The following is a 23,294-nucleotide window of genomic DNA, read 5'->3' on the forward strand; positions in this document are numbered from 1 at the left end:
AAAACAAAAAAACAAAAAAAAACCCACAATACTGAATTGAATCATAATCTGAAGGAATTGTTAGGAGTTGTATGACGAGGACTTGAAAATGTGTTTCAGGCTTATTATAAATCTAAATGTTTTATGTTGCCTGGATAATGACTGAGGCCAATTGTATATTTTCTACAGATGACTTTAATTTGTCTGTGTATGTGTCACATACTAAATATTTTACATATATTTTACTATATATTTTACATACATATGCTAGGATAAAAAAATAGATTGCTCAGAACTGCCTATCTGGGAGAAATTGATGGTAATTCATGTGAACTCATTTGCCTGTTTTCCTCAACGGTCTGCACTGTCCAGTTCTCTTATCTTCATTCTAGTTTTTTTCCCCACACTGAACAACTGGTATAGCATATGATTCAGGACAATTATACATTGTTTACTGAGGTCATAACCAGAATGGAAGAAACAAGAGCATTGCAGACAAAGGGTGGGTTGCATGTGGTAACTTTGAGTAGATATCTTACAGGAGAGGACAAATTGTTGTGATCTCATCTTCAAAACGACAGATAATATTTCCCAGAGGTACTGTCAATAGTGCTGGGCCATAAGTATAGCTTGTGAGCTGGGTAACTGTCTTCCTCCATAAAGAAACAAATGGAGCAGAGAGGAAAACTACAGAAATGCTTGAGATTTTGAACATTCCTAATATGCATCTGGAAAATTAAGGTTTCTTGAATATTCCTCATTTATATAGCAAAATGGTAGACAACAATCTACCACTGCTCTAAGTCTGCAGTCAGCTCCCCTGCTGAAGCCATTCTGCCGTATAAAAATAATTTTGTACTGGCCACCTAAAACCTACTATCATAGCTGAAGAGCTATGGCATTCACTGAGTATTTTGGAATTCAACATTCAAACATTTTTCTGTCTCCCAAATGGTATGCTTTACTGTGTGTGACAAGTGCCAGTAGTGAGCAGAGCATGTAGCCTAAGTCCAGTGGTGACATAATGGAGTTTCTTGTAAAGGAGATGCTTCTGTCTGCGCCTGTAGTTTATTAATAAAAGAGCTGCAGCATGAATTACTGAGAGTGAATACAATGTAAAAACTGCTTGAGTAAATTTTGACAGACTTAAGAGAGTCATGAAATGGCTCTTGACTGGGGTGCATGTCACTTAGAGAAGATGAACCAGTTCCCAGTGTAAAAAGTAGAACTGTATATAAAGTATATATGAAGGAGCCAGACATTGTCCCGCCAGACAGCATGAGACTGGAAATACTGACATCCATATTGTTCATCATTTGGGAAGTAAAAGCACGTGGCTAGGGCTGTGTCTGCTCCTGAGCTTCAGCAGGCAAAGAAACCTATATGTATATGTTAGAAATTGCCTGAAAGCAAAATCTGAAGTGATACAAGAACCAGAGAACAAGGGTGATGGAACGTTGTAGTCTTCTCAGCTGTTGCAAAGTCATACAAATCTGTTTGAATCAGGATAATTGGATTGCTCTTCTTTGATAGGTGGGGTGTTGCCTAGCACACAGACTGCAGCTCTAAAGCATGCTCTAACCTCTGGTTTTTCTCTGTATAATATTCTGAAGGTATTAATAACAGGTAATGGTCCCCAGATTTTAAGGACCTGTTTCAACAATTCTTGATAAAAAAGTGCTGATGTCAAGTCTGTCCTCCAGCATGTTAACCATATAGGTGAGCACAAAGGTGAGTGAAAAAGATAGTACAGTACATATATCACTGAACCATATTAAAGGAGAGAAAAAACTGTAGATTTCAAGGATCAATATTTAATATTTTAGAGTACTGCACTGTTCCTTTGCAGTGCATTTTCATTGTCATCACACAGGAGATTCATGGCATGAGAACAAAATCTCAGCAGCAATGCCTAACTGGCTTTGTATCTCAAAACCAAAAGACTGTACTACATAAAAATAAGCCAGTGCTTCAGAGAAGTTACTACAGGGAGAATGGGAAGAGTTCTGTTGATGAAATGGGAGCAGACACTCGATGTCTTCTGTGGGAATTGTGTTTGTGGAAGTCTTTGTTCTGGGTTTGGACAGCTTGTTGCCAGGTTTGAATCTGTAAGAACTGCTGTACTGATCAGCCCATGTGGCATTGACCCCAAGGGCAATCCTGAACAGCTGCTCTGGAAGAGGCTGAGGAAGATGAGCATGCCTGATTCTTTCCAAAAGTTTCCTGATTTCTGACCACTCAGAAATTCAAGAGACTCTTACGCCAAATGTGGATGTAATATATTTAATTATCTGGAGCAGATATCTGTTCATTGACAGCCTTCAGTCCTTGAAGACATGTAAATTTTTAGTACCCACCATATCTTCTGCAGAGGGCTCTATGTCTCAACTCTCACTGTCTGATGAACTGTCTCATTTGGTTGTTTCTATCCTGATTTCTAGGGTTTTTTGTTTTTTTTTTTGGGGGGGGGGTTGTTGTTGTTGTTCTCACGTGGTTCTTTATTTGAAGAGAGAATAATCAGTCATAGCTATACTCTTTCTCTGTGCCCCCATGACTTCACAGAATTGCATCTTTCTTTGTCTCCTTTTTTGGATTGAAAAGCACTAGTTTATGTAGTTACTCATCGTTAGGAAGATGCTCTGTAACTTTGTGCATGCATTTCTTCCCTGAACCTTTTTCACTTTCCAGCCGGAACTGGAAAAGAAAACGAAAGAGAGAGGATATCTTTACTGTCAGACTCGGGAACAGGGTAAATGAGCAGTTCCAACTCTAATGTGACTTTTAGTTAAGAGTAGCACTGCAGAGTTGAGCTAGTTTTGAATGTGCTCCCTGCAAAAGTGAGAGTCTGTATATTTCAAAGACTTTCTGTATGTCAGGAAAAGTGGACCTGATGCTGTGTAGCTGGCATGGTCTACTGCTTGAGGAGGGGACAAATGATCTGTATCCAGGTGCAGGAGGGGAGCAGGATTCAATAGATCCATCTTTATCAACCAGCATCTCTGTTAGGTGTGTGAGTTCCTGCAGTTTCTGATCAGCAGAAGGTACAAAAAGGTGATTCTGCTGCTACACATTCTGTGAGGGAGTGGGAGAAGTAATATAGGTGGTGGTAAAATTGTATTGCCAGCCAGAGCTGTGAAAGCAGGGTGCTGGACTGCTGCTAATGAAATTGTTCTTTTTGTTTGTTTTTAATTTGTGAAGGGCGGCATAAAATATTAGCTTGCAAAACATTTAATACACAAAGTTCCTATTTTTATCTAGTTTCTAGGCAAAGTAGGTAATCACAGGATGAGTTACATCTGGAAATGAAACATTTCATGCTTCGTATGGGGCCACTTGAAATTAAGAACAGCAAGGAGAGTTCATCTGCTGTTAGGAGGTGATACAGGATGCAGTTGCTTGGGTTGGTGAGCTCTTTGAGCGACAATCTCAGGTTGCCCTACCAGACCAAATTTTTCACCCACAAGTAACTGGAAATGATGTTGTTTAATAATATGTTTGTATGTTTGTGTACTTGGGCCCAACTCTGTAATGAGGAAGCTAGATGGAAGAGAGGACCAATTTGACTTAATTGGGAGCAGGAAAGCAATTAAAAATTGTTGTGGAAATAATGACTCCTTGTAGACGGGATGCAGTTTATGAAGATCAAGCCCTAAGCACTTAAAAGTGCTGAAGAGAAAGCCTCTAATAAAATAACAAACTGCAGCAAGACATTGGATTTGTTTTATTTCTTGTAAGATTATGTTTCCAAAGTGGTTAGATCATGATCTGCGAGGTTACTGAACTGCAAATACAAATTTACATGCACAGAAGTAATATGATGTGACATATAGGTTAACAAGAGAATGGTGCAAATTTCACACAGCAGTGGCTTGCTAATTACATTTGTTTATTTTCAGGAGCAACTTCATTTTCATTAAGAAAATGCAGATTCTGCAATAGTAATCTTTGCTGGTAGTTCAGCAGCTCACAGAGAATGTGTGCTCTGCTACAACAGTAATGAAAGTGATCCTCGACTAAACAGCTCAGGAAGAATTTGTAGAATTTAGGAATGCACACAAATAGCAAACATTTACCGTCTCAGTGTTGCATCCACTTAAGATAGGTTGAGGAATAGGTGGAAGCAATCTATGAATTTTGATAAGGTTTTTTTGCATATTTCTCTCTTTTGACCTCGAGTTGGAAATATATTAACAAAAGGTTATAAAGTTTCTTTTATAGACCATATGACAAATCGTTGCTTCCAGTGAGCAACAGTTGCACAAGTGTTTTGGGTAATAACTACTAACAAAGCACATAACTTATGGGAATAAATATTTAAAGAAAATGGGCAAGAAACAACAAACATTAGAGGAAAGGTTCAGAGTATGTTGCTGCTCTTTTGGGCTCTCCCTGTGCTTTCACCTATATTTTGGAGGAAAGAGATAAACCTGGAATCTGTGTAGACGTCATTCATACTGAGATTGGTACGCTGATTTTTCTTTGCTTATAGCACATAAGCATGGGAAACTCATTTTTAAAAATGTATTCCTGTACTGTTCAGAGCAGTGAAGGTTTCGTGCTAGTAAGGCTTTATTTGTACACCACACTTCTTCTCATAATACATCAAGAAGTATTCCCAGAGGCGTACATAGCTGTCAAAGCAAATTAACGATGTAAATTTTATAATGCTTCTTGCTTTTTCTATTGCATTTGTTTCCATACTTAAAACAGTAAGGTTCTGTAGCAGAGTGGTTGGCATGTGAGTCATCTGCACTTGAGATCCTCCAGCTGGAAGGTCCTCCCACAGCAGCACATAGGTTTGTGGAGAAGCGAAGGAGCCCAGCACATGGCAACTCATTTTGCCTTTGTCTAGGTGTCACTTAGGGCTGAAGGAATGTCTTCTGCAAGTGCACAGGCAAGAGAGTTAGTGTTACCCTCAATTTCCATGGATCCCAAGCAGCCGGAGATGCCATGGAAAAACACCTAGGTGCCTGCACATGGGGAAGGCCCTGCTGAGATGTACTGGGAACAGCCCTGTGATAGCAGCTACCTGTTTATCTGGCTGTGATGTGTAATGCTGGTGGGGTGAGGCAGCTGCAGGTTTCCTTAGCTCAAGCATTGTAGCGTCCTGCTGCACTGCAGAGTGCAACCATTGCTGCAGCCCTGCACACCCAGCCCTACTCTTGTGGGTTGGTGGGAACATCTGGAGAAGAAAGCCAGCAGGTTCTGCTTTCAGGCAGAAACCAGACTGATTATGTGTAACGAGCAGTGTCCTCAAACCATAAACTCGTCTTCTGCTTGTCTGGAATATATCAGTAAATGATTTTGCTTCCAGAAGGAAAATTATGCTTATTATCTACTATGTATAACCCAAATGCCATCATCTTACGGAAAGTCTAAAAATTTTTGTTCATGCAGAGCTGAAACGATCCCACTTTAATATTCACAACTGTGCTAATCTGAATTGTTTTAAATACAGGCTGAAGGACTGAGCATACTACATGCATTCGGTCTAGTTCTCTCATCCAGCATTTTCCTGAGTATTTTCTTTGTATGCTCAAATAAAAGTATGAAAGTAAGCTAAAATACGTCTGGTATCCATAAAGAGCTAAGTCTGCCTAGGGCTCAATTACTTAGTGCTACAGCTTTTGAAGTGGTTCTTATGTCTGTCGTCATCTTACTATCAAATGCCATCAGAGTGCTGCATAAATATGGTTTCATAAATCTTTCATTGAGATATTTTTGGGTGATCTGCCATAATGTTTCTGTAAGTATAGCTGAATTATATATTTATAGGGCCAATCCTGACGCCGCAGAAAGCCAAGGGTACATTTGCCATTACTTTCAAACACTTTAGGTCTGTGGGCTACCTTCACTTCATGTGTGCATTCTCCTAAAAGTCAGCATGGGTACATTCGTGTGAACAAAGTCAGGATTTGTTGGTGTTAAACTGTGTTAATATTTTACTAGGCAAAGACTGTTATTTAGGACTATTGTTTTCAGCAGGGAAAGATTCTATTCCAGAGAGCCTTTGATTTTGCAGTCGTGCATGTCTGTGTCAAAATCAAATGCATGTAGTACTGCATGCCACAATTTCCCTTAGCTGCTTTTTAGGGCTGGGGGGTTGGGGGGCCTTGGGATGCTATTGTGTAAAGGGATTTTTTTATTATTATTATTTGTTGATGATTTTGGAAAATTAAAGCAAATACTCCAAATCTCAGAGTATTGTTCATGCAAAAAAAAGAAAAAAAAAACTAGCAGAGAAGGGCCTGATATCTGATAAATTTGGTCGTTTTGGTTTGATTCCAGCTGTGGCTGACAGTCTCATAGGCAAAGTGAGCGGAGCAGCAATGTGACAGTGCCTGCAGGCACAGTCTGAACACCCTCTGCTCCAAAATGTCTGTTTCTTAGGTTCAACCTTGTCTTCAAATTTTGCTTTTCTGTTGACAAAGATAAGTTTTTGGCAAGATAACTTTGCTTCAGTTTACATCCATAAGCTTTGTATTTTTTGTGCATTATAGAGAACTTTCTGCAGATTATGGCATTTATAGAATATGGTATCTGCTAACAGTGCTAGATAAAACAGTTTGATCACAGAGCTTTTAAAAGAAATGCTGAAAAGAGTGGGTGCTCCAAGATTATCTTCTTTTTTCCCCCCATAAAACATACTACTCTTTATCTAAAGGCTTTTCTTCCTTCCCTTGAATAAGTAGGCCATAATTGTTACAAATATATATAAATTTGATCCATTTTCACATAGTAAACTAATAGTTTAACAGCACACTTTCCATTTCTAGTATGTAAAAAGCTTTATAGAATTACTTTTTCCACTCTCAAGAAACATATTAACTTATGAGCAGATCCATGTAATATATCTGCAGTGAATTTAGAACCTACATGAGAGCAGAAATCTTGCCTATCAGTGAGAGCCTGGCCATTCTGACCATTTCTAGAGTGAGTTTTGCATCTGTTAAGTCAGTTCTAGACCAGAGCCACTGTAAATTGCTTGGTCTTTTGTCTGTACAGGGAAAAGCTGCGATCTGTGCTCACAAATGCTTGCTTAATATACCGTTTTTCCACTTTACTGAATACATATTCATATAATTTGCTATGTGTTTATAGACTTCTGGCAGGTAACCCGGTGTTGACTCACTTGACTAATCTGTAGTTATGACAAATTCTTTCTACATGCCCTCACTGCCAAAAAATCAGTGAGAGACAAGGAGATGCTCAGCTGTACTTGACAAAGATTTTGTTTGAGGCTGTGAAAGCCATCTTCAGTTTGGATATATTTTTAGTGGCAAAATTAATAGATATTTAAAATTCCCTGAGTTATTTCTCTTCTTTGATCTGTCTGTCAGCTTGACATGAATAGAATTTGCACCACTTTTGTGCTGATGCCTACTATCTTTTTTTTTCTTTTTTCTTTTTTTTTCTTTTTTCTTTTTGTTTTTTTCCTTATTGCAAGGCAGGTTAAGCAAATGCATTAAGAGCCAAAGAAGCTTTTGGGAGTCCCCTTGCATTTATGCGATGAAAAGAACATTGAGTTTAAATGCAGTGTTGCTGTTAGAAACTGTGATGTTTGAAAACAAGTCTTAGCTATCTGGTTATTACATCGGTTTTCAGAAATAGATGCAAGAATTTAAATATTTATTTTAAGCAAATTAAGAAAATTAGCGTGGGCCCTGTTATTTTTGGAATGAAGACCTTTTTTTTTTTTCTCCTTAGAAACAAACATTTAAGGGGATACAACTGCCAAGAAATAGTGCATTTTTTTTCTTAAAATGAAAATATGGTAAAAGCATTGCCAGTTGTCACTGCCTCTTCAGTGCCTTTCTGCACTTACAATTTCAGAGCTTGCACAAGTTCTGAGATCCCTCTGGAGATGTGATTTCTCTTCTTAGCAGAAACCTCAGGACTTTCACTACTGACCTCATACCCTTCCTCAGTTAAAATGTCTGAGGAGGCTTTCTTTAAGCACCATCACAACTCTAGGCTTTTCTGCTGAGTTTCCTTCTCAGCAGGCTTCTTAGGGAGTGTAATATTTTATTGTTGGAGAGAGTGGAACAGTGCCGGACCAGTGCTAAGGTTCAGAAGGGAGTTGTGAGTAACAGGTCTTAGGGGCTGGGCTAGGCTTTTATGGAGATATTTGCTCTGACCGTCAGATGAGAAAGTGTGTCTGAAGGTTCTGAAGGTGTTCTTGTCTCTCCTCTGGATGTTTTTCTAAGCAGCGCAGCTCAGAATTGTGGCAACAGTCCTAGGGTTGGTAACTCTTCATAAAATGATGATGTTAGTAGATGAAAGACAAGTCAGTGACCTCTTGTATGTGTATTTGTTCCAAATTGTGCTCTTACTTGGGTCATGCCAACTTGTCACTTATTGAGTTCCTGGCTCTTTTGCTAAAGGAGTGGTATACAGTACAAGGTGCAGTATAAGCTAGAATGCTGAGAGAGCACTTCCCTTCTGCCAGCCCTTGCTGTATTGCACATGCAAGTAATATTCTTACTTTAGTAGGTTTTGTTAATGCAAAGTCTTCATTTGAAAGAGTAGATCTGGAGAACAGGAACGTCAGAGTGTAACGACAGGCTGTGTTTGCAGACTGTGAATCCTGAGAGGTTGGGTCACATGAAACAGCACAGTTTGAAGACTCTGGCTGGACAGCTGTGATATATGTTTACCTAGCTTTTTTTTCCCCTCTTTTCTTTGTAATTTGACATTCAGAGGACCTTATCTCTTGGAGTCCCAGCAAACAAGTCAAATGACCTGACCGTGCCTTTTGAGCTAACTGTGTGAAAGGGCTAGAAAGCTAAAATTTGGAGCAACAGCTTAAAAAGAAATGAGAAAATACAACTTCAGCTAGTGTAGGGAGCACTGAACATGAATTCATGTTACACATTGTAAAATAAATTGGAAAGGAAATGGTTCATTATTGCACATCATTTGTTCTTAATAACTCCATATGAGATTAACAAACCTTAAAACTCCAGGTTTTAGAAGTTCTTCAAGATAAGAGTTAAATGAAAGGAAATGGGAAATAGGAAGGGTGAAGCATTAGGGCTTCAATGCTTTATGTTTAACCAATGATCTCAGCAACAGTTCATAGTTTCGATGGTTTCATTTCCTTAGCTGCATGTTAAGCCCCAGCACTATTGGTTAATACATTGAAATAAATTAGGAATTCTTCTGACAGTATTAAGCAAGTTGAAGTAAGTGTGCTTTTGTGAGAATGACTTTTCTCCCATCTCTGTGACTACAAGGTTTTCAACTGAGATAACGTAAGAGAAGTGGACAAAAATCGAAGTGCAGAGCAAGCCTAAATGCAGATTATTTAAGAGCAATTCACACATGGAATGAGATATCCACTGGCTCCAATTCTGTGGGGGCTAACTTCTGGAGTAGCAGCAGCAGAAAGATTCCAGAAGTGTTTCACCCTCTGCCCACCTTTCAGAGCAGCAAAAAGGAGCCCTCCATGTGAGAATGGACAGCAGGACACATTCTCTCAAGAGACACAAGGGAGTTAGTAGGAAAGTCCTCCGGATCTTATTGTAGCAGGTGGATTGCATTTGCAGTCATACGTTCTTGTCTTAGATGAGCTCTCCAGTGTTGTACCTTACAGAGTTCCCTCCTTACTGATGCCACTGTAGTGTTGTCTTTGTTGAACGACAGTTTCTGCTTTTTAAGAAACTCGGGATGATCATTTATTTTGGTTACCATTATGAGATTTTTCTGCAGAAATTTCGGCAAAAAGAAACGTGTTGTTTCAAAGTACTCACAAAGGGTAAAAACCTTCACTGCTGCCTATAGCACGTGCTTTCTCTGAACGTTTCAAGCCACTGTGTTAGAGGAATTTGCATGAAGTGATGCTGTATGCGATGGCTGTCAAGAGAAATGCGAAGGCTGGTGTGCTTCTAATACAGAATGTTCTAATGAGCAGCACCACATCTACTCAAACTTCTGTTTAGAAAAAGATTATTCTAAACATTTGCCCTTACTGAAAGGTCTGAATGCAAAGTAGTCAGATGAGGGGAAAAAAGAGAGTATTGTTAAAAATATAAAAACTTGGAAATCTCCAAAGAAAACCTCATTTTGGTGAGCCTAAGTACATTTCAAAGTGGCAGACTAAACAAAAAACTTCAAGAAGGCAACTCTGAAAAATTAAACTCTATTTTCTTATTTAGAAATGCTGTAGGCTGTGAATAAGGTCAGTCCCTTCATTGGAGGTGGGCGAATCATCTATAAAGAAAGACTTATCCACAGAATTTGTCTTCTTTTCTGCTTTTGATCTATTCACAAGCTCATCATGAGATTTATTTGTTGTTCAAAAATCTCCCTGCTTTTTTATGCAATAATGTTCTCACATGAATAGCTGTCAAATAGCTGATACTGCTTGCTATTTGGGTGCCAGCATTGGACTCTACTGGCTAGTTGCCTGGGTTACCTGTATTACATATATCTGTTTCTTGTCCTGGGATATTCCTGATACTAATCAACAGACTGTGAGTTTTGAATAATTCAGTCAAATGTGAAATGCTAGCTGTGTTTTTGGTGACTGTTGATATACTTGAGATTGAAAAATAAACAGCTATTCACAAATTTATTTGCACCAGCTCTGAATGGAGAAAGCAAGCACAAATGAGAGTCATACTCTTTGATTTTACCATTTATGTGCTATTTGAGCGACTTTTATGGGAAGGGTGTGGGGAGGAGAAAACAACTGTCTTTCATTAATTCTCAAGATTAATTTCTAACAGGGATTTTTGAAAGTCTTTTAGATGTATATAACTCTCTTCGTACAAGGTAATTACAACTATATGAGAGATTTAATTTTTAGATGTATAATTCTAAAGCTAAAATATGAAAGACATTCTGAAGAAGGAAGAAACCTTGCAAATTATTGACCATATTACATACATTTAAATATCCTTTGAATTTGTAAGTCCAACCGAACGAATGCAAAGATGTTTCCTCAAGGATATTTAGCACTGATCTTGCAAGTATTTACATGCAATAATAATTGCATTGTCTCCTTTGCAACTGGTACATTGTTTCTGGTACTGTGTGTTAGCATGGGACTGTATCCTCATCCCATGAGGAGTTCTTGAAGTGCTTAGTACTCCTATCCATGCTGTGTGGTTGCGGTCATGCAGTTACTCCGTCCCTCCTTTTTGTTCCTTGTGACTCATTCTGAGAACATCTTTTTAGAGCTGTTTTAGGGAACAGACAAAATCTTATTATTCATCTTACTGAAAATTGCCCAGTGAATGCAAGTATCAGTCTCTCAGCTATACCATAAGAAGGCTATATGAAATTGAATGGCTTGAGCGGTGTTTTTCTGGAACAGGTAGATTTTGAGGTGCTGAGTCTTTGACATTAGCACCCAACATTCTGCACAAGCTCTTAGCACAGGTTCTAGGAGAGAAATTCTCAAATGCAAAATGATATGAGGAGTGATTTTTCAAAGTCTTCAAAACCAGTCAGGTGCTGAGATTACCAGACCTCTCTCCCGACTGAAAATTTTGAAATATAATTGAATAACTATTTTTTTTTTTTAATTAACTGTATGGCTGTCATTGAACTTTTTTTCTGCAGGCTGGTGTGTGAAGAATAGACACTGTGTTTACCCTGGAGAACAAGTCTGGAGTTTGCCAAGCCTTGATCTATTCTGTATCTTTCCAGTCAACTGTAGATGTCTGGAGAACAGTGTAGGTCTAAAGCCATACAGTGGTGATATTTTTCTGATATACTGGTTTTAGTTGACAGTGACCCCTGATTCAGGGATTCTGAAGGAAGATATCTACTGTATTAGTATATAATTGCACTTAAAAGCACTTTTTCTTCCATAAAACTGTTTACTTATTTTTGAGCCCATGCAGATAATATTTCATGAACATGACTATGGGTATCATTCATATATTTCAGTTAAATAAGAGAGAAAAATTAAAATAATATCCCATGCTACTTTGTGTTTTGGCACAGTCTAGATCACTACGTTGATATCTCTTGGTTTAAGAGTTATTTTTACTCCTTCATTTGGCGCCTTGATTCTTCATCTTGCTTTGCTCATTTGACTAATAGAAAGGCATTTTAGTGAAAGCTTTTCTAGAACTCCAGAATTTATAAGACATCTTATCTACTGCTTTGTGTCATCTTGAAGCTTGCTGCATGGGATGATGACTTTGTCAGGAAGCTGCTGTCTTCTTGCTTTAAAAGTTAAACTTCCTTCTTCGTTGATCCCTTTTTCCAATTTGATTCACTTTCCGTGGACACAAATAATATTGCTTCTGTTGATCTCAGCGTGAACTAGGTCATATCACTGCTTAGGGAGACTTGTTTCTGTGCTAGCAGAGAGCTGCTGTGGAGCACTGAGCAATGCCGTACTCACTGCTGCTATAAACGTATACAGTAAGAGTCATGAATGGAAGCAGAAAGTTTTTGTTCTCCTATAAAAGAGTAATCTTTTTCTAATGAAGGAGAGACTAGTACTTGAAAGAGACTATAGTGGAAAAAAGCTGACATCATCTGTTTTATTTAGCATAATTTGGAAGCATCTTAATGGCCATCTAATGTATTTCTTTACATTGTCTAATGAGAGGTGGTAAACAGGAGCAAGAGGCTTAAGGTGATGGGGTATGAGAAGAATGAAAATTTGGGGCAGTGAGTTGTGGGCACAGGGATCTTTTGGGGGACTTGCAGTTTTGGAAGGTTTGGGTGGAGAAGATAAATAGAGGAAGGGGGTGTCTGAAGGGATCATGAGGACAATTGAGATGTCTTGGTACTGGCCCCAAGAGAACTCCAGGAGCCTACCTGTAAGATGTACTAAAGCCATAATTCTCTCCAAAGATGAAGTGGAAATAATGGGAAAAGATAGGATGTTGCTGTTGCTTGTAGTGGAGCCAAGTGTCTGGGGCTGCAGGGTGGGCAGAAATCTGTAATTTCAATATTTTGACTATGCCAGAGAGAGGCCAAAGATTTAAATCCAAACGTGAAAGCCTGCACGCCCCAATTTGTGCTTAGCGTTCACCAGCCTACACATAATGATGATTAAATTATCATCTATTTACCTTCAGGGAAAGCTTTTAAATTTTTATTAATCTAAACAGCCGTTTCTTCATTAAGTCACTTCAACTGCAGTAGCAGTTATCTTCTATATGTTATATACGGGTATAATAGTGACTGCAGCTACTGTAGTTTACCACACAAAGAGAGGCATGTGCTGAGTGTTTGTGCATCTGGTCTATAAAAGGTACCCAGATATAGTTAATATTTAATCTCCTTCTCAATATACTTCTGTGTTTTTGGGCTTGTGAGCAAGGATTTCTAAAGCCTGCTGAGCCTTGTAATGCACCAAACCTTCTTTAGGGGTGTGTGTGAGTGGGAGGGTGAGGGAATTGTGTATTACTGAGCAATAAGCTGAAGATGGCAGCATTGGGTGAGCTATCTCATTTTCTTAGCTAAGTAGCGCTCTCTTAAAATACAGTAATTGTAGCTGTTGTGTATGGCAAACTTATTAAAAGATGAGCTTTTCATTTAAAGGGCTTTTTTAAATACTACAGCTTAATACCACAAGTTAGTGCAAGGTAGGTGTTTTATCATCAGTCCTCCCAAGTGAGGAGAAAGTTATAGCCATCTGACAGATCTGTAATAGACAAACACCAGACTCCCCCTTTTTAGCTGTTGTTTGCTTTCAGACTGAAAATGACTGTGATCACTGTGCTTTATGAGCAGCTCAGTCCTGCTGTATATCTGTCATGATGTTTGTGTTCACCACACTGGTTCTTTTAAGAGAGCTGAGGGGGCTAATTCAAAGATGCTTGTGGGGTTTAAGTATGAAGCTGAGCAGTTCATTGCTGACAGTGACAGCATGTACAGAACCAGGGCTGCAGCCCCCCGAAAGTTTTTCTGGCAAAAACTCAGCTAATATTCTTCATGGTGGCAGTGTCTCAGTTTCACTCGGTGATGCCTATGTTGTTTCGTGTATCTGGTTGTTTGTTCCTGAGATGTCTTTTTTGAAAGCCATTTGTTTTGGCATCAGCTAATTGTACTTAATGAACAATTAGATGCCAGCTTGGCTTATACAAGTCAATAGCAAAGTCAGAAGTGGAACTTTGGTTTCTTGTTTGACAGTGTTGTGTTTTCAACTCCTCTTGTGAATATCTGTGCTTTGACTGCTGTATTGGAACCTAACCTAAGGCATCTTAAGTCACTACAACCTTTCCTTCTTCATAGATGACTTTGCAGGTTTAGATCAGACACAGGGCTCATGTTTTTATTCTTTTTTATCATGTTATTCTCCACAGTGCTGTGCTGGCTTTACAGGAACTTTTATAGGAGGCAGAGAAATGAATCAATATCACAATTTCTAAACATTTATTGAATTTAAAAGAGCTGCTAATTACTGTTCTTTTGCATTTAAGATGGAGACAGTCTAGAAGAGAGGGGTTTGTAAGAAAAGTAGGAAGTGGCAAAAAAAAAATAATCATCTGCTTAGGATTTGTCTTTAAGATATGCAGAAAATGTAAAGATTTAGTATCAAATGCTGAGTTGAAGTCTATCCTAAAAAGAAATGTAAGCTTCACTTGTTATGTAGTTAAGTGAAACTGCAGAGTAAATTCATATTTCATGCAAAACTGTGTAAAGCTCTTGGTTTCAGTGGAGCTGTATTCCTATGCACAGGTACTGAAATTGTCAGATAATGTAATAAATGTTTTCACAGATGCACACAAATGGTATGTATGTGTATATATATGCATGCAGAATTTTTGTAGAAGTTGATGTACAATTTCCTAAAACCCTTATATGTAGGAATAGTTACTCACAATCTCATCTGTTTGATCCGGCATCAAAAACAATCTTGCTGCATTATAATAACACCAAACGAAAGCTCAGTACCATAGGAGCAGATGTGATTGTTGTCTTCTGGTTTTATTGGATACTGAACTATCTCTACTTTTTACAGTCTGCCTAACGTTTCACTTTGTTAAGTGAATACAGCAAAGTTAGATGCATTACTGTTAATGCTGATTTAACTAATGTCTTTCACAATTCTCATCAGCTCAAATACGTCAACTGCCTTCTGGTGACATAGGTTGAAAGTAGACCTGGAGAACAATTGTAATGGATGAGCCAACTAACTTTGCTGTACTGACTGTAATTTTCTTTCTGTCCTTTAAGATGCCAAGTGGCATATTAGTTCTTCATTGATAATGAAGTAAAATGTAGTGATAAGTACGACATAGTCTCAAGAAGTTCTTTCTAACACAGGACAGCACTTAGATACACGCCAAACTTGAGTGTTCTGAACTAGATCTCAGAGATCCTCAGAGGCTCTTAAACAGGCAGACCAAGTACCTTGGAGGATTTTCTTTTAAAGCGGTTCTCTTATTTCAGAAAGTGTCAGAAGTCTCTGCAAATTTGTCTCTGGCTTTGATAGCTAAATCATCATAGGATCATGGAATCATAGAATGACGTGGGATGGAAGGGACCTCAAAGATTATGAAGCTCCAACCCCCCTGGTGCAGGCAGGCCCACCAACCTCCATACCTAATAGTAGACCAGGCTGCCCACGGCCCCATCCAACCATTCCCGTGAACTGTCTGAGTGCCCAGAAAAAAAGCAATCATATTTTTGTGCAAAGCTCTGTTACTGCAGAAAATGACATTTAATTACTTTATCTGAATTTATATTAAAGACATGAAATTCTGAAAAAGTGGGGCAATTAAGTGAATATGGCGCCAATTGTCATGGCTGAAATGCTTTTTTTTTTTAAATCCACACTGTGTATATCTGTATATCTGTATATTTTACAGTGCTATTTTTTTACGATTGAATTTGGTCTTTGCAAGCAAGAAGGACAGCTACGTGCTTATGGGGCAGGACTTCTGTCTTCTATTGGAGAACTAAAGGTACGTTGATTGATATGCTCTTAAAGCAGAATCAAGTTTCTTTTAATCGTAATACAATTATAATTGGATGCAAATATTTTGACTTGAAAATAACAGTTAAACTTATCAAGATGAAAAGCTTCCTTTTAAATGCGATACTGAGCTGAAAAATTCATTTGACATATCAGCTGGCACCTGAAGCATGAAATGGATTTGTAAGGAGTGAAGTACCAAAGTAACAATAAACTACAAAACTTATTTCTGTTTGAAATTTAAGAAATAACTAGCCTGTGAGACGCTTGTATTTTGGGTAAATGGAGGCTCAGTTAAGGGTATACTGGGTTCTAAAAGCTTTACTTAGAAGAGAAGCGTATGTTTTTTGTAGGTGAAAAAAACAGTTTTGAAATCAGACACAATTCTGTTAGAAGTAATGCAAAAATATTTCTGTGGATTTGTTACTGATATTAAAAGAACACTTAGGTCTTGATTCAGTATATTATTTGTTTTTAAAATTACGGAATGCATGTAAGCTCATACTAGACTTGTAGTATATGCCTGCAATACACAGAGACTTATAAAGACAAAAGTCTTTGACTTTTCATGGTGTGTAATTGCAGTAGATCAGTTATTACCTATTTTTAGGCATAGAGAACAAGCAAGAGGTATTTTGTCACAAGTTTAATATTTTGAGATGTAATACACCTCACTGTTAGTACAAAGGAAGGGAAGAGGAGGAAATGTCATGTTTATTCTTGTACCCAGGCGAACTTTTGATGGCTTTTGTTTAAAAATTTGGTTTCAAAAAGTGTATGAAGAATAATGTTTACACACTGTTTTGCAATATATCTGCTGTTTATTTGCATTTGAGCATCTTTCCACCCATTTTCAGTGAAGTACCTGGCATTTTAATAGAAGTATCTCAGTCTCTTTTTGCTGTTTTATCTGTAATTGAGAATATTAATGTTGGAGCTCAGTAGTCAGATTGCTATTCTTTTATTAATAAGTCTGTACAAGGGGATTAAAGAAAGACATAGAAAAAAGGTCAAAGAAAATGATTTTCTCCAGTACATATATATTTTTAATTTGATTTCATTATAGTTGTTCTCAGTTCAATGCCTACTTCAGCCACAGAAGCATTCAGTATCAGCATGGAACTGTTGTATCTCCACAGTGCAGAAGATGATTAAACACAAAGAGATGAAAATATCCCACTTGTTTTTTCCCTGTCCAACAACATTCAGTGTGATCTCCAAACTGTGCAGGTTTCTGCAGAGAATCAGGGCTTTTACTTAAACTAACAGTTACAGCCTTTAAGTGATGACCCTGAAAATACCTGTCACATCATTTACAAAATCTAAAGGCATAAAAGTAGAGAATTAAATACTCAAGAACATAATAAATCTTGTACCATCAATGTCATAAACAAACACATTATTCTTATGGAGTGTGCATATTCTGTTATCACGCAGAAGTCTTAACTGTAATCCCTGTTCTCTGTTCCTCACTCAGCAATAATCTCAGAGTATAAATGCAAAGAATAATCCTTTTGGAAAGCAACAGTAAAAATTAAATAAGGTGTACGTTAATGGAGTACTGATTGGCTTTAAAGGTTAGGCCACATATCATGATAATTTTGCCATATGTCAAAAATACTGTACAATTTTCTATTACATTACATTTATATTTTATAGATCTTAAGCCAGAAGGGACTACTAGATCATCTGGTTTGACCTCTTGTGTATCATAAGCTGTTAAGTTTCATCCATATCTTGAATGCACTGCACATAGTTAGACTGAAACATTTCAGTTATTGAGAGACTGAGCACTGGTGTGCTACAGGCACAGAACACCACCGTACCACAAATGCCCATCGTGTACTTAAAGGGACTGGTAAGGTGAAAAACATCCAATTTTTGTGAAACTGTGCTCTAGGGCAGAAGTGAAAGTAAGAGGGGAAGGGAAAAACAAGTCAAAATAAGTTTTCTGCTAATCTGACAAAGGGAGGAGCTCTTTCTAGACCAGAAATCTGGTGCTGAATATGCTTCTTGTCAACGAGATACATCAGCCAGGCACTTAGAATTTCTGGGCACCTCATGTTGCAGAGCTTCTCATCAAGCCATTGCTGGTCTCTGACTTTTCATCAGAAAGCAACTTCCCGTATCTCTGCCCTTATCTCCAAGCACCCACTGGAAGGAAAAATTTCTTCCTTGATTTGAAGATCATAGAATGGTTTAGGTTGGAAGGGACATTATAGCCCACCCAGCTCCAACACTCTGCTATGGGCTGGTTGCCACCCAGCAGCTCAGGCTGTCCAGGGCCCTATCTAACCTGGCCTTGAATGCCGCCAGGGATGGGGCACCACAGCTTCTATGTGCAGCCTGTTCCAGTGCCTCATTGCCCTCTGAGTAATGATGGATCTGGAAAATAACGCTGATGTAACAGTCTGTAGTTGAGATCCTAGTTACAACTGAAATGCTAATGGATGTCAGCAATTGCTCTGAAAATAATGTGAACAATACAGGCTGTTTCTGTGCTGGATGGGAGTGAATCCACTGCAGTTTGCTTGGCCACAAGGCTTGACCCCCATACTTTTCTTAGAAGTCAGAGTGAAGAAGACCTTTTAGAAATAACTTCTGCCATTCTTCAGACAACAGTGCTTGTGGAACCACAGTCCCCTCTATGAAGAAGCTAAAATATTTATCCTTGTCACTTGAATGGTATATATCTTGCTACGGAGTTGAATTTTGCTTCCTTGACTTTACAGGTACTTGGTATTAATATGCTTCTGTCAGCAAGAAGAAAAACCCCTTTCTAGCTGCCCTCCCTATAGTTATTTTTTCAATACAACAGTATTTGCAGGAAACAAATTGATAGACAATTTTACAAATGGTATCTAGAAATTTCTATGGCCAACCATATTTGGAACTATCAGATGAGTGAAATATTTGTTCAGTCATTCTGAGTTCTATGTTACACTGTTCCACTCTGCAAATCTGGTCAATAGCTTTAGGAAAAAAGAACTAAAAGCTAGAGAAATGGGGGCATCATCCTGTCAATATAGGATTTCCTTCAATATTTTTTTCCCTACTCAGTACTTAGACTTCAAATTTGAGATATTGAAAAATGCACCACATGATGAAGTGCATGCTGTAGAAGCATCAAGCAGAAATTTTGAAAAGCACAACAAAATAAGGTGAAAGAAAAGATTAAAAATGAAGCCTAGGTAGGGAGGAATAATTAGTAAGTAGTTATAAATACTCTGCCTAATAGTCAAGTTAACACTACCTAGTGCTTTTACACAGTAATGCTTGGGATTTAAAAAATAGGGCAGAAATAACATACATTTCATTTATGGAAACTATTTCTAAAAGGCAGTCAAAATGTCTTTGGAAATTTTAATCCATTTACATTATATGATGGTCTTGTGAACTCTTTGATTAAAAGAATGATCCTATCAGCTTCAGTTGGCTGTACATTAAGTCATATATCCCTATTGTATGCTTCTGTATTTACCAGAGGGATGGCCTTCAAATCTTTCTGTACAGATTTTTAAGTCGAATACAATATCCAGTAATGTTTTCTTTTAATGATGGCTTATGTTAAGAGAAGGCAACGTCAGCTTTTATAACCAGAAAGATTCAAATACAAGGTTTGGTTCTGTTTACTGAAGAGGACTAAGAGGATGGAGATTTCCATCCCAGATGGCCATTACAGTGTTTTTTTTTTTAAATAAAGACTCTTCCTAATTTGTCTAAACATTATATAAAATTATACTGATAACAACAACAAAAACCTCTGATGAAATCATATCATAAATCTGGAAGTGTCCTATGCTGAAAAGCACAAGCAGAATAATGCAGAATAGTATTTAGAAGCAGGTTTTCCAAAATTATATTCTCTCACAGAATAACAAGGTGATAAAATCAGTACTGGCACACAGACAGCTTCTCACCAGTGTTCTTGTTCTGCCCTCTTGTAATCCTCAAACAGTACAGTATTTATAACTCAACTCAACTTTACCCCTCAGTAGTTGAAGCTTTTTTCTTTTTTCCTCTTTTTCCTTTTATTCCTTTTCTTTCTTCTTTTCTTCTTCTTTCTTTTTTTTTTTTTTTTTGGTGAAACTGAAAATCTCCAAGTTTTTAATAGTCCATTTTTAATACTTAAAGGAGAAAGCACAGACAAAACTCACTTAACACGTGTCAGTAATGGTTGCTCCATGAAAATGCCTGGTGCTATCTGAGATACCCCAATATATTTAACTAGCTCTCCACCTGGAGGTCCTATGCAATAATTTGTGTTCCTGTATAGATACCTCAAACATTCTAGACCCTAGAGGCCTGTGGTTATGTACATGAATCTTTTTTTTTTTTTTGTCTTTGGTCCAGTGGGACAAGGGGCTTTTCTATAGTGCTCTGTTTATTCCCTAGAAAAGTAGATGTCTAATTCTGTTACATTGTTTTATATTGCTGTGTTTCTTGGGACATAGTTGCAATCTGTTTGGCTCCTTACTCCTGTTGCTTAAGCCTAAGGAGAATCACCAACATCTGTGTTAGTGTAAGCATTGCTACTTGTGTGAGTGCACCTTTAGACACTTGTCACAAATCTACAGGGTGGTGAGATGCTTTCTGACTGAAAGCTATTTCTCATCTCATCATTATCTGTGACACCCATGGAAACGGATAAAGTAAGAGATTTCTGAGGATAAATCCATAGTAGATACTCAGGTGTTTAAATTCACTGAAGAACTGAATGTCCAAACAAAACACAGGTGAACAGCGTTGTTAAAAAACTACAGGTTTGAGCTTAAAAGCTTTCAAATTCAAGCTTAAGTGTTGAGATTCTGTACTTCACAATGTTGACAGTGCCAAGGAGCAGCGTTTCAGAGCACTGTGATATTTTTGAAAAACAAAAAAGCCTGGTTTAGCTTTGGAGTCAGCATTGTCCTGACTATCCTAGTTCAAGCTAGACATTTTATGATCTGCTCGATGGGTTGTCTGCAGCCTCTGCTCAGTTGTTGAATGCTGGTCTCACTACATCAAGTCAATAGTAGACTTTCCAGACACCAGGCTGCAGAGTTTCAAAGCACTGTCCAGAATATTGGAGGTATTTCCCATTGCTCTGGTCATCGTGACAATGCCTACCTGATCCAAGAGCAAGAAAGCCATATCTTAGAAGAGATCTCAGTTGGAAATTCAGCAGAATCTAGACACTTCATTCACAAACAGCTATGAAGAATAATTAATCAGATGTCAGCTAACTTGGAAGGCATGTCTGAATTTACTCTCTCTTTCCCAGTTGCATGTTTCCTGGTGTCTGCACATCCCACTTGCTTTATGAAGCAGCTTCTCTGTTCATGCACACGCTAAAATGGGATCTACAAAGTAGGAGTTATTTCATATAGATGATCTGAGGAGAATAACCTCAGACAGGTTATTTTTTCTCAGGAGACATCCACTCTGATAAAGAATTAGCGTTTACTTCCCTTTAAACTGTCCTCCTTTATATAATTAGGAGTTCAGTGTCTGGTGCAGCTGTCAGTGATGTTGCTGAATCTTTTCTCACCTTTGACGGCTTTGATCCTCTATTTCTGTCCAAGGAGTGTATATGCCTCAGCAGATATCATTAGTGAGGAGAAGATAGTCATAGAATCATAGAACAGCTCAGGTTGGAAAAGACCTTAAAGACCATCAAGTCCAACCACAACCTAACCAGAACACTGTCACCCTTTTTGTTGAAGCTGTCATGGTACAGGAAAGAATCCATATACCAGAAGTGGTCACCTACTAGTTCAGTTCCTAAGAAAGCTTGGCCAGTAGTACTCTTAATTTCTTGCACAGGACTTCACTCAACCCATTCAGAATTTTAAAACTTTGTCCTTTATATATTTGAGGCATCAGGTCCCACCTGAAGGTAAAGAGGCACCTTGAAAGGAGTTGAACTCAGGAAGGCCATTATAATTCCCAGTCAAGACAAATTCCATTCAGTGGAAAGAGGTAGATGCCTAAACTTACAGGCACTCAACCACAGCATGGCTCTGCCTGAAGACAGAGACAGTAGGGATTTAAACAGACTAATAAGGTGAGGCTGTTCCTGCAATCCGTTTAGAAGAAGGTGCTGGTCAAGATAGTCCATTTTAGATTTTTGTTTTCATATCTGTGTAACTGATAATGACTAGAAACAGCAAACTTTGTGAGAAGGAAATGATACATGTTCTAAAGAAGGTTAATTCCCAGCCATTTTAAGATACCATGCATTAATTTTTCATGTATTTATTTTTGGAGAGAGAGAAGGTAGGAGGAAGAGGTTCTTGTTCCAATTTTATGTCCTGTTATTTGGCAGCAGCAGGTTGAGAACTAAGTAGTGTGATATTTTCAGAACCTTTCACAGGGATTTAGGAATGTGCATAAGCAAGAAGAACTCAAGTAAACAGTATGGTTAATACCTTATTCAGCTGTAAGGAATGTCTATGCAGAAATATAATAAAGAAATAAGAGGCTCCTTTATGCTTCAGGGATCTGGTCTCTCCATGTCATTTCTCAGTGCTTTTCGTGCGTATTTCCCCTGTGGATAGATACTAGGGGACTAAAGAAAGTTGACCTACATAAGCTTTCCTTCCTCACCTTGTGTTTCTGTACAGGGCACTGAGGATGAAAATACATGTGCTCTAAGAGTTAAAGTAGGCCCAAAAACTAACCACAAGTATCCACGGGGAAAGAAGAGGTAGAAATAAATTTTGTTGTAAAATGTCTCAATTCCAGATTTTCAGTTGTGAAACCTCTGTTTTTGAAATCTTGCCAGTGACTTTTGCCAGTAGTGTAAAGAGAGAGGCGAATCTGTAACCTCTTATTTGAGCAGCATAATTTGATGTCTCATCTGTCTACTGTCTGCTCTGTACCTATCTCTGCCTGTATTTTTGTCTCTTTTTCCCTTACAGTATTAAAATGATGATCATAACTCGTGTATGTGGTGGAAGGGCAATGCATTTCATCAGCACATAATACACAAGCAGTATTTAATGGGTTTTCAGATATATAGTTTCACTCTTAAACTCGCTGTCAGGAAAGTAATATGTGAATTTGGTCTGAAAATGTAATGCAAAGGTTATGTGAGTGATTTGGTCAGACTCAGTTCACCTACCAAGTTGATGATCAGTTCTGCCTGTTAATTGACATTTGTGGACATACATGTTTATAGCTGTAGATAATTTTCCAGCAGTGTTTTTTTTATGACTTTCTCATTTCCATCTGAAGATTTATGCCTACACAGCAGGTAGATTTCTAATCTGCTCTTTAGTATTTTATTAGTTAGGTGAAAAAATGACTCACAAAAAAAGTATTTTCTAAGTAACAAATTATTTATTCTGTTCACACTGTGAGATTACTCTTTGTAGAACAAGGGAGGCTACCAAATGACTGAAGAAATACAGCAGTGATACAAATACGTAATTTGAATATG

General features: G+C 38.0%; 1 protein-coding gene across 1 annotated transcript in view; it reads left to right on the forward strand.

The window, feature by feature from the left end:
• Nucleotides 1-23,294, forward strand: part of TPH2 (tryptophan hydroxylase 2) — a 59,661-nt gene that overhangs the window by 26,848 nt on the left and 9,519 nt on the right. Inside the window, exon 9 of the mRNA XM_010708192.2 lies at nt 15,765-15,860. Coding sequence (XP_010706494.1) covers nt 15,765-15,860 — 96 coding nt within the window. The remainder of the gene's footprint in view (nt 1-15,764; nt 15,861-23,294) is intronic.

The sequence above is a fragment of the Meleagris gallopavo genome, chromosome 1 (genome assembly GCF_000146605.3).
Source record: "Meleagris gallopavo isolate NT-WF06-2002-E0010 breed Aviagen turkey brand Nicholas breeding stock chromosome 1, Turkey_5.1, whole genome shotgun sequence".
Lineage (NCBI taxonomy): Eukaryota > Metazoa > Chordata > Aves > Galliformes > Phasianidae > Meleagris > Meleagris gallopavo.